Genomic DNA, 17171 nt, shown 5'->3' on the forward strand with positions numbered 1-17171 from the left:
GGACTCTACCCAGACATCCCTCAAATCCACAGATGTCCAAATTGTGCTCCCAGGACTGAGTCTGTCGGCCGACCCGAAAGTCTTTTCTTATCCAATTGCGCCACCCTGCGGACACTACGGGTACCGCAGCCTCGATAAGAGATCAGTGTCTGGAGCTACAAGGTGGGTTGATTTCATGTTTGTTTGTTTGTTCGCTTGTTTTGTTTTGTTTTGTTTGTTTGAGGGGGCAGTGATTTTCAATGATTGGGGAGAAGCTGAGGAATATAATCTTCTTGGCTCCCAGTCTACTGCTGTACTTCCAACTTCTTGGAAAGGCACCCGGGTGTGGGCGAAGGTGGAAGGCATCCAGACTCCTTCCTAGACCTCTTTAATTTTGAATTCCCCCTCCCACCGCTGCCTCTGTGAAATTTAGGTCCTGGCACGGAGTTGGAGTACTTTTAGAGGATGGGGTGTTCCTGCCTCCCGTTTAAAACCCCCCCTAAGCGTCCATGAGGCGTGTCCCCCTGGTGGTAAAACCCGCTCCTGTAGTATGCAAGGCCAGGCTTTGACCAAGGAGCGTCTCTAAAAGCCTTTCTGGACTGTAAGATGCGCCACAACTTAACTGGATTTGAAAGATGAACAGGAGCAGCTGGAGGGCAAATTATACGCTGGCCAAAAGATGGTTTCTTCGTTCTAATACCTCCCGCGAAAGGGGTAAGGTTGGACCGAAGTCAGAATTTCTCTGGACTCTCCAAAAACTTGGACACCATCCATTACACTCTTAATGAGCCGCCTTCCCCGCAGTCATCTAAAATGGCCCGAGACAGTTCAGGATCGTGGGGATGGCGCCTGGGTGGTATAAATGGGAATTCCTAAGGCTCAGCACACTCCTGGCTCAAGGGACCACTTTGCTGAGGTCTGTGAGGGTGGGGACTGCAAAGAGCGCGGAAATGGAGGGACAGGAGGACAATAACCTAGGAAAAGCAGGGTGCTCAATGGTGCTGTTCCCTCAATGGTGAGGACGCCAGACCACCCGGATATGCAGTAGATAGAACACCTGCTCCCATGGTCGGACACTAACCCTAGTTTCGAGCCTGACTTCCCGTAGTAGCTGGCAGACGGAGGCCTATGGGAATATCACTGCATCCGGGTGCGTTCCAGGGACAGAGGGACTCGGTGGGTCGCTTAAAGAGAAAAGCGCTCGGGCGCCTCCTAGCGGCCTCACACAAAAAATTCTAGTTTTCCCCACCCCACGTGGTTCGCTAAGCAGAGGAAACGTTCACTTGCAAGACCGCTTTTCCGCATTTGCTCTGATGGCGGCGCTGAGACCTATTCGCCTCTTTTAATAATGATGTCCTGGGAGGGAAAAAATAGAGGCTTTTAAAATCCAGAGTCCGTGCTCCGTGTGTGTGTGTGTGTGTGTGTGTGTGTGTGTGTGTGTGTGTGTGTGTGTGTTGGGGTGATGGTGAAAGCAATAAAACTCAGATCGCTTCCTCAGCGAGATAGCAGCTATAATGCTCCGAGGAGATCAGGGTTTATTTGCAGATCCTGGATAAAAGATGATATATCGACGAGGTTTAGAGTGTCACTGTGCCTGGCCTCTCGGGAAGCCACAAGTACATATTTCCTGAAATACCACCCAACACAACGTCTAATCCAATGCCACTTAAGACTGGGAAAGGGACGCCAGCAGCCCTCAAGTTTGCACCCAGCTCTAAGTTCAAAGTGGAGAGGAACCAGCCCTCCCTGGAGGGGGTCTAGGACACCTTAAGGTTCCTTCCGGGAACACCCTTGCCTTCCGTCCAAGTGATCACTCAACGATGAGCCCTAATAAATACGTTTGAGAAATGTCCTTACTCTTGGCAAATATTGGATTAGCTTTTCAATGACCAGGCTCTTGAAAGGGCTGGAGAAATCCATGCCAGGTCTCAACTAAGCCCAACAGTCAATAGGTAAGGAAAATAAGTTATTTCCCTGGCCGGCATGGGGACTATTGGAAGGGAGTGTTCACTCTATGGAGTCATCTACATGATGGCATTTCAAAACACCAAAGGGGACAGAATTGGAGGTAACTGGACATTTTCACCAGTTTGGCGGCGCTCGCTCACAGTGGTCCCGCTTTCTGTAGAGAACCAGATCTAGCTTCTATTTCATTTCCACAAGGCAGTCTGAACACTTTTTGGTTAGAAAACGTGTTGCTTGCATGGGTGGTGTTTGGAGAGGTTGCACTCAGACTGCTTAGGGAGGGCCACACCGGGTGCATTCTAAGCATTACTCTCTGAAGGAGACATTGAGAATTATGGAAGAAGTCTCTTCAGGTGAAGGGTGAGGGCTGTGGGATAAGTTTCTGAACTGGTTTTCCCTGGCACTAAGATGCCAGCTGTAGTTCAAGTAAGGATTGCCCCCCCTCGCCCCCAGCTAGCTTTGGTAATCAAGTGATTCTCTGCCTGGTGCAAGGTGCCTGAGACTGGCTGTGGCTACAGTCTAGCTAGGCTGAGCAGCCCGCTGGTTTCTTATCCTCTTGGGCCTTTCCAGAAGTATATAGACGGTCCCTTTGACTATCGGTTCATGGGTGCATGAGCATATATGGTTTACATATATCCCGAAGCCCATAAGCCCTAGAAGAACCAGGGTATCAACCAGCTCCTGAGCACCCCGGGGCCTGTCCAGTGGCTTCAGCACCGGACACCCTGGCAGCAGAACCTAGCCCAGGAACCTAAACCGTGTGTGTGTGTGTGTGTGGAGAGAGAGAGAGAGAGAGAGAGAGAGAGAGAGAGAGAGAGAGAGAGAGAGAGAGACTGACTCTGTGTCATGGGGCCTAGGCGGGGCAAGCGCCCTCTGAAACCATCAAAGACAGGGTGGCTTTTTTCCCCCTCCTCCATCCTCCTCCCCAATAGATATAGCACGAATTTTTAATGCGTCTTCCTTTCACAGACAACAATACAGGGTTTGAAAGCCGGACACAATTTGGGTTTTGTGCGGGTCCCTCCTCGCGCTCCCTCGGCCCAGCTGGCCATATGGAATCCAGCATGGAGTCCGCGGATCACAAAGGGACCCAGTGACAGGCTCAACAAAACCCCAAGGAGACTTCTGCCTGACTCCGGGATTCACTGCCCGTGATAAGCGCGCTGAATGGTGCGGGTGGGGGGCTGGGGGGGGCTTCTCTCTCTTCCCCTCTCTGTCCCCTGCGATCTTTTCTCTGTCCCTTTTTAATATGCACGCCTCTAACATCTCCAGCTCCCAGCTTTCCCATTGTGCGGTTTTGTGCGGCCCTCTGTAGATTGGGCGAAGATAGACTGCCTAAGCGGACCCTGCGCGGGGTGCGCTCCCAGGGCGCTAGGGTTAGGGCCACACAGGGCTCCACGGGCGCTTTTATTGACTCCTTGGGGACCCGAGGACAGAGAAGGGCAGGCGCACAGCCCACCTCCAAGGACTCCTGAGCAGACATACTGAGAGTGCGGTCCTGTGCACAGGCCTCAACCTGCCAGGCAGTGGAAACCTGCAAGAGTTTGGGCCTTAACACTCCCGTAAAGGTCTGAGATCTCTTGTGATTGTTTGTGGCAGGAAGCCTGAACCCTGAACACCGGACACTCATCCTTCCTGGGCTGCCTAACAGACCTCCCGACAGCCACAGAGGCCTGGGGCTTAGGAGAAGTTGCACATAGGATAGAGAGTGGTTGGTTCCAGGGCAGGTTGGGCATCTGCCTTTTGTATTGCACAGCAAACATAGGCAGTGAATTCTCTGGCTTTTACAAACAGCAAAACAAAAACCCACAGTTTCCAAGCTTGTGGGCAGAACAAAGGGAGACTTTTCAGTATTTAGGGAAAACTGTCCCCTTCCCAGAGTTGATGGGAAAGGACCTGTAGGGGGGCATTAGAAAGACTCAGTGCCCTCAGTGATGGGGTGTGTGTGCAAAGGTTAATCACGGTCCTGGGTGTGTTGTCCCAATTTGGTCACAAGGATAATCATGTTTGCTTTAGATATTGAATTAAATCTGATCACTAACTGGATGGGAGAGAAAATCAACTGGAATGGCTCCTTTTGCCCGGCCAGCTGCCTCCTTACCTTCTATCCTCAATGCTGGACCTCTGGAGGACACAGACATTAGATACAAATAGACTGGCTTCCAACCTCCTGGCATCTTAGAGATTGCTGGGCTCTGACTCACTAAGCAACGGTGAGACGGAATAGAAAGGCCTGTGCCCCCTGAGATGCTAGCCCGCAGGACCGACCTGTGTGCTCCAGCTTCAAGCCACAAGTCAGATCTCAGTGGAGGAGGGAAAGATTGCAATCTCTGTGGACTGTGTGCCTTTGCCTGTCCTCCTACCTGGGCCCTGGTGGCGGGAGTTACACTGGACTCCCAGCTTCTACTTTCTAAACATTCACCCAGAGCCATGACCAAGAAACCAAGAACTGTACAGCTCCACAGGACCCACTGCCAGGCCAGAGGGGTGGAAAAGATGGGGCATCAGTAATGGGAAGGCTGGCTTGCCTAGGATAACCAGTACCTCTACTTCCTGACCCCTGGAGGAAGGACCAGCAAAATCTGCTTCTGTGCCCAGGACCCAGCTAGTTTCTATCGACAGGCAAACCCCCAGAAACCCTAATGTTAGCTCTCCCACCCTTCATCCTGGCGCTCAGGCCTTGAAAGAGATCAACTAGGCCTCAACTTGGTACGCAGATATTGAGAAAGTGGTGCAAAGAGAAAGCCATCAGACTCAACCTCAGACGACGCGTCCCCCACCCCCCAATCCCCTCAGCCAGAGGTAAATTAAGTGATAGCTATCAAGTGTAGTGGTTTCAACAGCTTTTCAGACTGAAGGAGCCACTCGTAGATTTGGGCGAGTGAGGGGGGCTTGCTCTCCTTGTTTGGAGTTACCCAAAGTCACTTTCCCTCCCCCTGTTGAGGATTCAGAGAGCTCACAGAAGCCCGAGAACTCCAGGGCCAACAAGGACCTCTGACTGGCAGGCTGAAGGCCAAGCTGCCCCTGCTCCTGCACTGACTCTGACAGGTCTGCCCGCCTGAGGCCTATCCCGTGCGCTCCTCCACGGACCGGTAACCCGTGGCCACTGGGCTGAGAGAGGAAACGCCAGCACTAGCCCCGAGTACAGGCGGCCCAGGCTCCAAACTTAAAGTTGACCGACCCCGGCAGGGAGATAAAGTAACAAACGGAAGAACTGGGCTTGTTTTTGTGTTTGTTTGTTTGTTTTTTTAAACACAGGATTTTTATTAAAATTCTTATTTAAAAAAATCGAAAGCTTTCAGCGCCCGGCGCTCTTGGGGAAACCACACGGAACTGCTGAGTTCCAAGCTCCGGGGCCCAGAATACGGAAGGGGGTCCGGGGGTCCTTTCCCTACACATATTTCCCTTTTTCATAGTGGAAAAAATGTTTGCACTGAACAAATTAAAAATAAAATAAAAATTAAAAAACCGATGCAACTCAAACATAACCCACCCAAAACAAACGACAGAGAGAGTCAGGCCGGACGGCGACACAGGCCCATCCAGAACGTCATTTGGCAACGATGATCACTAGCGATATTTACAACGAAGAGCGAGATTTGCCACCAGTTGTCAGAACGTGTACATGGCCATAAATATTTAGCATTTTCTTATAAAAAAAGAAATCCTCTATATTTTAAAGTGTTCTCCACTTGCTTTAGAAGGCTGACAATATCGCTACTCACACAAACATAGTTTACAAAATTCACGAAAGCAGTGCGGGGTGGGTGAGGGTGGGGGCTGGCTGGTCCTTTCTCTTTTCAAGTGACAACGTTAACGTTGGGATGGTTTGGTCCCCTCAGGGAGAGGCAAAGAAGCGAAGCTGCACAAACATTCTGTAAACACGGCTTAGAGTTCTACCCTCTCCAAAAGTTCAAAGGAGAGAGCGGTGGGGCAGAGTCGATGGAATCTGCCACTCGAGGAGGCACAGGCAACCTCCCGGTGCCTCCTCAACCGAGCCGAGAGTCCGACTCTATAATAATTATAATAATAATAATAACAACCGTGGTAAGGATCGAGTCCTCCTCGCCACCGCCGCCGCTGGGGTGGGGCCAGGGCCTAAGGCCTCCAGTCTTGGAGGGGCGGCGCTCACCAAGTCCACTGCTGGGCCTGGACCAGGGGGTGTGCTGTCGGGTACTGGGGGGTGCTGGCCGAGCTGTACTGGGCGTTGTATTGCATGTGCTGCAGCGACTGCGCGCTGTAGGCGGAAAAGGGGATGCCTGCCTGGAAGGTGGCAGCTGCCAGGTCCTGGGCTTTGAGCGCGTGGCACGGTTTGCCGTCCCTGACCAAGACCGGCACTGCCACACGGCGCGGCGAGGGTAGAGGCGTCACCTCCATACCTTTCTCAGCCCGGGCACGTTTCATCTTGTAGCGATGGTTTTGGAACCAGATCTTGACCTGCGTGGGCGTGAGGCGGATGAGGCTGGCCAGGTGCTCGCGCTCGGGCGCCGACAGGTACCGCTGCTGCCGGAAGCGCCGCTCCAGCTCGTAGGTCTGCGCTTTGGAGAAGAGCACTCGGCGCTTCCGCTTCTTGCCTGCGTCCCCCCCGCCGCCCTGGGTCTCCTTGTCATTGTCCGGTGACTCGTCAGCCGAGGGCTCTGGGGACTTGGAGCTCGAGTCTTGGGGGGGAGCGCTCGCCGCCAGTCCGTGCACTGAGTAGAGGGGGTGAGGGGAGAGAAGCGCATCAGGCGCCTGGAGGCCAAGTGCCACCTGGGCCACCCGGAGTCCCAGGGATCTTCCGTGGGCCCTTGGCCCGCTGGACCAGCCCAGACCCTCTGCCTTTGCAGTAATCCCCGCCCGAGTTCGCCGCCGGGGTCCTCTAGGGTTCAGAGGAGAGTCTGCACAGCGGGGGCTCCGAGGCACAAGTTTCTAGGGGTTCCCACTATTCGGGAGAATTTAGTGAGAAGAAGAGTGTGGACGGTCATTGAGGGTTAAGGGCGCTGGCCCCCTTAAACCGTTTCCTCTCTGGAGAGACGTGGGCAGATTTTTAAAAGGAAAACCTCACAATCCCAGCATTGATGGGCTTGGCGGGGTAAAGCAGGTTTGGGGGGCTTTCGCTTTTGCTTTCGGGCTTTCTGGCCGGACACACACACACACACACACACACACACACACACGCACACACGCACACTCACAGGCGCCGCGAACAGCACACACAGTTATGTTGTTGTTGTTGTTGTTGTTTACAATCATGCAGGGGCAGGGATCAACTATTATTATACCCAAAGCCTCCTCCACCCTCTACTGCTAGCCGAACTCTGACCGGGGATCCCTGCTCCAGGGAGCAAAGCTAATTCCTCTGGGCCATCCAAGTCCAGGGTACTCTGCCCGGAGCCGTAAGTCCGGTTGACATCTCTAACCAGCTTTTGGAAAGCGTCTCTCTTGTTCTTTCCTTTAATTTCTCCCGTGGAAAATACATGACATCAAGTATTTTTCAGGGACTGGGGAGGGATATCTATCGAGGAGGGGAAAGGACATGCTAAGCAAATGTTTCAAAATCTAGGGATCCGGAGTGGGATTTGGACATTAAATGGCTTCTTCCCCTTAACTCCCAGCGTCCACCCGGGTTACGGCCTCAGCAATGAACGCAGCCACAACCGTTGTGGCCAAGTTTCGCTACTTACGGGAGTATTGGAGGCCCTCGGTGCTGGCCAGCCAGCGAGTGTAGGGGTTGTCGCTGCTGTCGTAGAAAGGACTCTTAAGGGGCAGGCTCTGCACAGCATCCAAGGCGCTCTGCCCTAGCGGCCCGGCCCTCTTGGCCGGCTCCGGCCCTTCGTTCTCCTCCTCCGGCCCTTCGGCCACCGAGCCTTCTTCATCGTTGGTGTCCGGAAGGTCCAAGATGTCCTTGACTGAAAACCCCGTCTTTGTGTTGGTCAGCGACATGGTTCCGGACCCCGCAATTTATGCCACAAAGTTGTAGCCTCACTTGGTCAATTCGTGGCTCTCCCCAGCCCCGGCGGGGGGGGGGAGGGGTTAAGGGAAGGAATAGGGGAGGGAGGGGGATGGGTTTTAATTATTGGGATAATTATTATTTAAAATGAGAGGACACTGTGGGAAAAGGGAAGAGGGAAAAATAATAAAGCCCACCCGGCGCCTCTCTCTTCTCGGAAAGCACGCAGAAATGTAGGCTGTGACTGGCGGCCTGCGGGCCCAGCGCCGCGCGGCCTCAGTTTGTAACTCCAGGAGAGGTGCCAAGGTGCCGTCAGCTCCGGCTCCGGCGGCCGCTCCGCGCGCGGTGGCGGCTGGTGGCGAGGAAAAAATGGGCCATTGCCCGAGCGATCAGTCCATATAAGGCTGGGCTCCACTCACGAACCTGGGGAGGGGGGAGGGGGAGAAAGAGGGAGGGAGGAAAAGAGGGAGGGGATCGAGGGAGCGAGAGAGGGGTGAAAAAAAAGGGGGGGGGAAGAGACATTAAAACCGCAAAGGTTGGCCACGTGTGGGCGGGTCTTGGGAGTCAAGTGGATGAAGACAGTATTTGCAGATGTGAAATTGTGGGTTTTGGGGAGCTCTGCGCTCCCAGCCAACGGCCCTCTAGAGCAAGATGAGAGGTGTAACGTGTCAATTAATTGCAAAGATGGGGAGAGCTTTTTTTTCCTCCCTCAGTATTTACATACAAAGGACCACCGCGTCGCTCGCGAGTCCACACACTTGAAAGAGCATCTTGGGGGGGGGTGTTGAGAAAGAAAACAAAACAGAAAGGAGGGGGCAAAGACTCCTTTTTAGCATTCATTCACAGTTTCCTACCTCTCTACGCCCCGTGCACAAGTGCCCCCCCAGCCCCCCAGCTAGTCAGAAATTAGCGATTTGTGGTGCCTTTGGAAAGGGGGGAGGGGGTGAAGGCTGAGCCGCTGAAATCTCTCCTTCCCATCGCTGGTGGTTCCCTAAACAAGATCCGGTTCAAATGGCAAGAGCCCAACTTCTGTAAGCCTCCTAGGTCAATATTTTGGTTGAAGCTTAAGGATGAGTACTAGAAATGACAAGTCAAGTAATTGATTCTAGTTAACGGCGAAAGAGCTGGAAACCCAGGAGAGGAATAGGCTTGGACTTGCCAGAGCTACCACTGAGGACCACCCCCCTCCGGTCGCCTTTTATTTGCTAAAGACTCATTTACACCCCCCCAGCCCCCAATTTCCAAGCGGAGGAAGGAGACGGGCCCTCCACTTTCTGCTCTGCGGGCGGTCTAGGGAAGGGAGGGGCGGGAGCCTGCGACTCTAGCAGTGCAGGGTTCGGACCTGCGCCTGAGCGCCTCTGGCCTCAGCTTAGTTCCAGCTGGCGAAGGGAAGAGCCTGGTCCCCTGCTACCTTTTTATTATCCTAACCTCCCAGGCCTTCTACCCTTCCAACCTTCAGCTAAAGGTGGACCGGCGGGAGGAGAGAGAGGCGGTATTTTGTGTGTGTGTGTGTGTGTGTGTGTGTGTGTGTGTGTGTGTGTGTGTGTGTGTGTGTGTGCGCGCGCGCGGCGCGCCTGCTCCTATCCCGGTGAAGACCCAGAAAGCCACGGAGAAGAGGTTGAAGGGCTAGCGGATGTTGTTGCGTTGTCTTTGAGTTTGTCTCTTTCGTGCAAACGTTTTAGTTTCTCTAGTTTTTGTTCTTCTCCGGGAGTGCGCTGGAAGGGCGAGCTCCAGGCTTCCAGTTGATATTAGGTTAGTGTGAACTTTCCAACAACCTTTTTCAAACCTAGCAACTGAACTTCTCGCTGAGACGGGAAGGAAAACGCTGTATCTTACACACCCGTCATCCTATTTAACTTAAGAGGTACGAGGCTGCAAGTTTGCTAGCCTCACTTGTTAGCCCCGACTTAGCGTCAGGAGTGGACTTTGCCTGGAGTGGGGCGTGGGGGCGGCAGAGAAAGCCAGGCTGGTTCTTTTCACTTTTCTCTCTAACTGTCCTTGTTTGGGTTGCCTCAGTCCAGTCGAAGCAGAGCGCTCAGGCGCCCAGTCCTCCAAGCGCACAGCTGCTTGGGCCGCGGCGGCGCCCCCACCACCCCCGGGTTTCTAGAGCCTTGTGACAGCGCCTCACTCCGAGCTGCTCAGCGGCTTTCTGCAACTCTCTGCTGCCTCGCCCCCAGTATGTGACGTGGGTGACAATGGCCCAGGTTGGAGCGAGCCCCACGTCGGCGCGTCCTGGGTGGTCGGACCCGGGCAAACACAAATACAAACCGATTGCTAAGCTGCGGACAATGAGGGAAATGTAGACAAATGTCCCGCTCCCGTTGGAAGCCTTTGTCCAGGCCCGGTTTTTGCATTTATTTCAGTGGCGAAATAATACATGATTGACGCTCTCTTTCAATGTGTCCTAACTGTTTGGAATAAATCTAAGGTTGTCCCTAGTTGTCATGGCATTCAACCCCTTTCAATGGACTATCTCTTCATTCATTTCTGAATCCGTCCACAATATTAAGGAAACCCCTTCATGTCGAGGTTCCCCATTCCTCTCTCTCCTACTTTTCTTTTCTCCTTTCTTCCTCCTTTTCCCCCCTGCAAGAATTAGTATCTGGTTTGAAACGTGTTTCTCAAACTCATTACTTTCTGTCTCTTTTCCCCCCTTCTATTTTTCCAGCTTCTTTCTCAGCTTTAGTGCCTGTTGCCTCCCCCTCCCTCCTTTCAGGCTGGGGCTCCCTGCCTGGCAGTGTGTATGTGTGTGGGGAGTCAGCTTTCCAGAAGTGGGGGGTGGCACCCAATTTGGATCCAGGGGCAAATGGGGCTTGCTACACCATTATTACTTGGTGGCTAAATAAATACTGAGGAGAAATAGTTTCTCAACTCAAGCATTGCAGGAAGATTTTTTTTTCTCCCTTTGTTCCTCCTATTCTCCATTTTAGAGGAGGGAACTTCTTTAAGGATCAGGGGAGCCTCTATGGGGGTGTGATGTGGGGCCAGAGGACAGCTTGGTTGTCGAAGGCCAATTCTTGAAGTGGGTGGAAAAGGGGCTGCTTGTTATCAATCTCCGAGTCACCTTTAAGTCTTTGATGTGTGGGTGTTCCTCTGGGAGCTACATAGAGCCTGCCTATTTCCTTGTTAGAACTACCTAGCACTCCATAGTTTCCAACTTTACTCTCTGGCTTTCCCTAGACACAGTGGGCCTTTCTTCTTGGAAGCAATCAGGGGCTATTGATCATGCCCCCTTCCCAGCACAGTGCACTAGAGAATTGTTTGTTTTCCTCAGGGAATTCTGGGAATTAATGGTGGGAAGGGAGTGCTTGCCTGGGTGCTTTGAGACAGATGCCCCTCAGCCCCAGTTCACTGAGGCCGGGGCTGTCAGGACACTTACTGTTGGGTCTCAACTAAAGCAGACCATAAGGTAGCTCAGCCCACAGGCTCTTTTTCTGGATTACCTGAGGGCCCATCCTTGCCCTGCGGACCCAGGAAGCCACCTGGCTCTTGTCCAGCTCCACCCTCACCTCTTATACCACCTTTGAAAGTCTGGGGACACTGGGAAGTTGGGCTAGGAGGGCAAGAGAAACTCAGGCCTAGCCTTCCGCAGCAAGGCACCACAGCAATACGCTCATTCGAGGACCGGGGAGTTCTGTTAGTCACCCTTTCGTGGCCCCTGGGGTTTCCTCATCTGCTTCCAAAGCGTTAACATTTGCAATTGAAAAGACGAAGGAAGCCCGCTGGGACGCTCGTAATTGATGGGGAGAAACCGGACTTGTTAGGAGATCATAAAATGTAAGTCCCTCAGGGGTAGCTTGCAGAGGTGGGAAGGCCGGCACATGCACAGCTGGAGGCAAAGACTAGTCTCCGGCCTAGATAGAGCACCAGCGTCCTCTAGACTTCACGGGCTGGGCTTGGAGTCAAAAAAAAAAAAAAAAAAAAAAAAAAAAAAAGGACCGGTCAGAGGCAAAGGAATTTCTAACCAAATTAAACAAGCAGTTGTATTCTAAGGACACCAAAAAGGCCTGAGAGAGAGAGAGAGAGAGAGAGAGAGAGAGAGAGAGAGAGAGTCACAACTAGGCCTTTGGACCATCTTCCTGGCGAAATCTTACACGTCCACCAGGATGAGAGGACCCAGTCTCATGCTCCTTCCCTCTTAGAAGAGTCTGGTATCAATGCCCCGCCATGCTGATTCTGCCAGTTCAGGGTATGTGAGTGCCTGCTTGTGCTGGCAGCAGTTTCGTCTCTGCAAGGTCCTGAGCTAGTATTGTCCACGCGGAATTCTTTAGTAAGCTCTTTCCAGGCTCTGTCTCGAGGCCAGGAGAAGACAGCGTTTTGAGTGCCGCCAAGTTTGTGTTTGGGCTCAGCTGCAGTAGTAGTAGTAGGTCGGCCTGGGAGTCTCGCTCCAATGGGCCTTCTCCAGATGTTACAAACTTAGGGAGCTGAAGTGGGCGCTAAAGTTCTACACGGAGCTACCCTGGGCTAGAGGGAGACCTGTTTGACATCACTGGTGGAACTGCATACACGTCCCCTGAGTCAACCTGACATCTGGAGCTCTGCTTCAACAGTCCCTTGGTCTTTATATTCAGCCTTTCAGCTTCCCAACCCTTAGAAGGGACGCGGTGAGTTACCAGCGGGCGACAGGAGGAAGGCCCCCCTCTCCCTGGAAGCTACTGAAGAACCTTCCTTGGGTTGTTTGGGGGCGCGAGGCGGGGGGAGGGGTGTGGAGTGGGGGGGTGAGGGCTCATCCGGCTTCTGTTGCTGAGCCCTGGAACAGACTGAAGCACCAGGCTCAGGCGGCTGGAGAGCGCGGCCGCAGAGCTGAACAATCGCTGGAGGCCCAGAAGGGGAGGAGAATGTACACAGGCTAAGTGGCCCCACTCCAGGACAAGTGGTCCTCTAAGTTGGCCGCTGTTTACCTGTTTACTTTCCAGGTAGCTCAAACACTTGTGCCCTTTTCTGCGCTCGGGAGCAAGGGGCCGCCTACCTGTGACCTGCTTTCAGGGCCTCTCTCATTTCCGCTCCGTGGCTTTACGCCCCCTGTTGGGGAGGGGGTGAGTTCTAAACTGGAGCAAACACTCTAAGGAAAGTCCAAAGAGGCTTCGGCACTTTCTTCCTTTTGGCACGAGCCTCCGTGTACCTATGGATGAAACAGCCATCCTTGCGTGACATTCTACCCCTACTGCTCCATTTCGGCTGGGCCTGGTTGGCCTCTCGGGATTTTTGAGTTCACATCTCCTCCCCTTTTCAACTGGTGAAAGCTTTCTAGGTAGGTGCATTCTTCAGGGGAAGAAAAAGACAGATGAAGTCCTAGGGGGCGGGGATGAGGGTGGGAATCTTGAGCGCAGGATCCAAAGGGAGCAGGCGACCTTGAAGAGTCCAAAAGCCTCAGCTATCCTCGGGCACCCTTCATCCTCCACACCTACAAAGCACTTCCAATCATGGAAAATACAAGGTCTCTTCCCTTTATTTGGAAACACTATTTCTTTGACTTCATTTCTTTTATTATTTTTCTTCCTTTTTCTTTCTTTCTTTCTTTCTTTCTTCTCTTTTGGAATGAAAGGGGTTGAAAAGAACCCCCCTCGCTGGTAAAGTATGTCAGGCCCCCCGCACACCCCAGCTCAGACAACAACCTTCAAGTGGATTAGTTTATTGTCTGGTTAGTGCAAAGGTACAAGCGTTTGTCTTCTTTCACTCTCGAAACAAAGCGCCGCACCTTACTGTTCCAGTGAGGATTTACGGCGCCCACACAAAGGTTTTGTCGGAGAAAGGTTTATTTTATCCTCTGTTTGGAGGCGGAGAGTAGTATGCACTCTAAATAGAGGGACATGGAAAATGGCTCCCATTCTGATTCCTGTGAGCGGTCATAAAGATCATCCTTTAAAAAAAAAAAAGACATCCTCCCAAACAGGCCCCAGGGAGGTTTGGCAAGAGCTGGGGTTACAAGAGGTTGGGGTGTCAGCTCTGCCATCCCACATGAAAGAAATTCAGACACTGTAGCCCAATACCACCCAGTTCCCTTCCAAACCCAGAAAATGAAGTTGGGGTGGGGGCGGGGGAGTCGTGGATCATGGAAAGTCCGCTCTAGCTTCAGTTGGTTGACTTGTACCTTTGCCCCTGGGACCAGTGCACAGATAGAAGCTCTGTGGACACTGCAGGGAGGCCAGACGTCTAGCAGGGAAGAACCTGACCTCATCAGTCATATAGAGAGAAGGGCCAGTCATAGAGACTGGTTTAAAGAAAACAGTCTACTTGGGTTCAAACTTGAGGTGAATTTTCCTTCCTTCCTTCCTTCCTTCCTTCCTTCCTTCCTTCCTTCCTTCCTTCCTTCCTTCCTTCCTTCCTTCCTGTCTTTGACACATCCCATGGCATTAATTCTTTAGCAGCAGGAACAGAAGGATGAAGAGTACTAACCAGAGTCCCATAAGTCATCAAGAAGGTGGAATCGAGTTTTCCAAGCCCAGGAACTGAGCTCCAATTATGTTGTAGGAAGTGCTGGACTCCTTCCCCTTAGAGTGGCAGTGAGAAAAAAGATCAACCTGGGATCCCCAAGCAGGTAAATGTGGTTGCAGGAGAATATAGCTAAGAGATGCAGCCCTCCTTTTCGTTTTCGAGGCAAAATATACAACACTTTACCAGTTATCTGCCCCCACCAAAGGGAGTATTTCCCTAAGATGTAAATTGTCACAGAAATTGGAATTTCTTGTATTAATCAGCCTCATTGTGTGGGCGTAAGACCCCGAGGGTATATGTTAGGACTTTGATAAATGCACTTTAATGAGATCTTTGAAAATGCATCCAATAAACTAAGAGGCGAGAAAAGCCGTTTAACTTTCATGGATGTTAAATTGAACACGAAATGTGGCTCCGGGCAGACTACAAAATGGAACGGGCCTCCCTCCAATATTTTCTTTAAAAGCGTAGCTTTAAGCCCCCCTCCGGCCAAAGGCGCCTCGTTCCAGCCAACCCATTACCATCGCTTATTAGGAAACCAAACGACACGTCCCCGCGGGCGAACCCCTTTGCTTTATTCGTTAGCACAGCTCTAATGATTAAATATGGCACAATGAGATTACGCGTCATCACTATTGCCTTCAGGAACGTTCTTCCAGCCAAACCCGACCTGCCCTTGATAAAGGCGACTCCAATGCGGGAGATTCGGGTTTCTCAGGGAAGCAAGGCGCTGAAAGCACTTTCTAATCTGAATTTACTTCTCTTAACACGTGACAGAATCATTACCACAGACTTTGGGGACCAAGCTGCTTCTCACAACCGGTTAGCATTCAGCACTTCAAGGCAGACCAGGCAGGTTGATGGGCAACGCAGTCACCCGTGCGAGAGGAAGGCACGCTCTCAGTCGGAGCTAAGTGCTGGATAAGACAGGCACGCACCCGCGGAGGCCTCCGGCACAGAGCACAGAAAGGGAGTCTGAGTCACTGTCTTATCCCCCCCACCCCCAACCTGGGTACCAAAGGTTTCCTAGGAAGCACTCCCCTCTCCATCCCGAGTGCCACCAAAGTGGAGGAGGCGCGAGAGGCTTAGAAAGGCCTGTTTGTGAGTCTGCGTGCTGGAGAGGGGAGGGCTTGGTAGGATCAGTGGAGGGGTCTTCCAGCAGACACCCTGACTTTAACAGGCCCCACCAAGGTTCATTTCTGATCCTCTGGCGATCTCTACTGTCTCAAATGAGAATTGTCCAGAGACCGGTGAGGCCCAGGAGACACAAATGTTTCAAGCAGCAGGTTTTCGTCGCCTCCCCCGGTGATCACGGTCTACAGCTCCAGCCCCCAGCCCTGCGGGTCATTGACTCTGACTCCCGCCGCTCACCCTCCAGCTCCTTGCGGCTCCCAGAGCCACTCGCGTGCCAGTTCCGCCCCAGAAGGAACCTTCCTTTCTCATTAGGCGCCATCTCCAAATTCCTTGGGATTCTGGTCTCTGCTTACCAAGCTGAATCGTGAGTCACCAGCGGCGCACACGGGGAGACTCACCCCTCAAAGGTGGGGGCCCGCGGCGCGTCCTTCCTTACTGCAGCCAGCAAAGTCGAAGAGCCCCGGGGGGTGGGGAGGAGGTTGGCCAGGCGCTGGACGCGCCCGCTCCGCCTCCCACTCCCTGCGCTGCAGGGACAGCACCGCGGCGATTCAACACCCGCCTTTATCTAGTCCTCCACCTACCGGGACGCCCCCTCCCGCTGCGCCCTTCCCCCTACAGCAGACCTCCCGGGCGGGGCCCGAGGGTCTGCTGGGCTCGACGTGGGCGGGGGTGGCTGTGTGCTCCGCTCCTGCCCACGAAGCTGGGGGGTCTCCTGCAGCGGCCCAGGTACCCCCAGCCCCCAAGGCAACCCCACGTGCTGTCTGGTGCGGCTGCGGGAACACCTGGAGTCTGTGGCAGGTAAAACTTTTCTCAACGACAGATGCGACCGGGGTGGGGGGTGGGGGTATAGGAGGCTGTCCCTTCCCGAGATCCTCCTTCCCCTGGTGACCAGCCAAGTCCTTGGAAGGCTAAGATGCCTGGATCTGCCCACCTGCTGCTTTCCGTCTCCGAGACTCGGGGACAGAGCCAGGTCTCGAGTCCACAGATGGACGAGTGGGTCGCCTAGTAGTTCAGAGGCTTGGTTCAGAGGCGTAGCAAGGTCCCTGCCCTGGATGTGGTCCCGTCCCGGCGGTAGCAAAGACCGGCCCCAGCGCCCGTCAGCCCCAGAAGACCATAGTGGGTCCCGGAAGGGGAAGGGGGCTCCCGGCATCGTCCGCAGCCGGGTCGCTGCTAGATCGCCTCTGCGGTCGCCCCAGGAGCATGCATGCATGCAGGACGTTCGCGAGCAGGAGGCTCACCTGGAGAGCGGCGGCGCGGTCTCGCCGCCTCGGCTAGCTTGCTGTTCCCGGCTTCGGGTACTGTGGCCTGCCGCTGAGGAGCCCGGGTTGTGGCGCTGCGGGCGAGCGCCCTCCTCCCAGCTTCGGGCTGGGGCTCCAGCCGCGCTCACTCGCCCGCTCCGGGCCCCGCGGCCCTTCGCAGCCTCAGCGGAGGGGCCGCTCCCCCGCGCAGCGCTCTGTTTGTTTTTCTAGCCCGACTGACGTGAGTCAAAATATTGGCCATATGTTCAGCGGTAATAAATTGGGTATGAGCGCAAACACACTTGGGCTTCGATGGCTCTTTCAGCTGCCACATGGCCGGTTTGGGAGGGAGGGGGTTTCCACCTTCCACCCTGCGATGGCCCCTTCTACCCCAATCCGAGGTGGGATTTCTCCGTGGCGTCCTTCTGGAGACCCGGGCCCACAGTCTTTCCTTGTACTCGCCCCTCCTCTGTACCCATCAGTGCCCGGCG

At 53.7% G+C, this 17171-nt stretch overlaps 1 protein-coding gene and 1 long non-coding RNA gene across 4 annotated transcripts in view; both read right to left on the reverse strand.

Moving 5' to 3' along the window:
- The window catches only part of LOC148006550 (uncharacterized), a 28612-nt gene extending 12709 nt beyond the window's left edge, over nucleotides 1-15903 (reverse strand). The window contains exon 1 of the long non-coding RNA XR_015684688.1: nucleotides 15796-15903. This is a non-coding gene — a long non-coding RNA (uncharacterized LOC148006550). The remainder of the gene's footprint in view (nucleotides 1-15795) is intronic.
- On the reverse strand, nucleotides 5168-16859 carry Nkx2-2 (NK2 homeobox 2). Of its 3 annotated transcripts, none has more exons than XM_087653634.1 (3): nucleotides 16681-16859; nucleotides 7608-8296; nucleotides 5168-6635 (listed from the first exon to the last, which is right to left on the reverse strand). In XM_087653634.1, the coding sequence occupies exons 2-3, from the start codon at nucleotides 7864-7866 to the stop codon at nucleotides 6073-6075; spliced, it is 822 nt and encodes a 273-aa protein (XP_087509760.1). In that variant the 5' UTR covers nucleotides 7867-8296; nucleotides 16681-16859; the 3' UTR covers nucleotides 5168-6072.
- Between the last annotated feature and the right edge of the window lie 312 nt (nucleotides 16860-17171).

Source organism: Rattus norvegicus, chromosome 3, assembly GCF_021556685.1.
Source record: "Rattus norvegicus strain SHRSP/BbbUtx chromosome 3, alternate assembly SHRSP_T2T, whole genome shotgun sequence".
Classification (NCBI taxonomy): domain Eukaryota; kingdom Metazoa; phylum Chordata; class Mammalia; order Rodentia; family Muridae; genus Rattus; species Rattus norvegicus.

What these genes read in the sequence shown, in the direction of transcription:
- Nkx2-2 (XM_087653634.1), bottom strand. Translation starts at nt 7,866, where the DNA reads ATGTCGCTGACCAACACAAAGACGGGGTTTTCAGTCAAGGACATCTTG. An exon ending in CGAGGGCCTCCAATACTCCC is followed by an intron (nt 6,636 to 7,607) that starts GTAAGTAGCGAA and finishes CCCTCTACTCAG; the next exon opens with TGCACGGACTGGCGGCGAGC.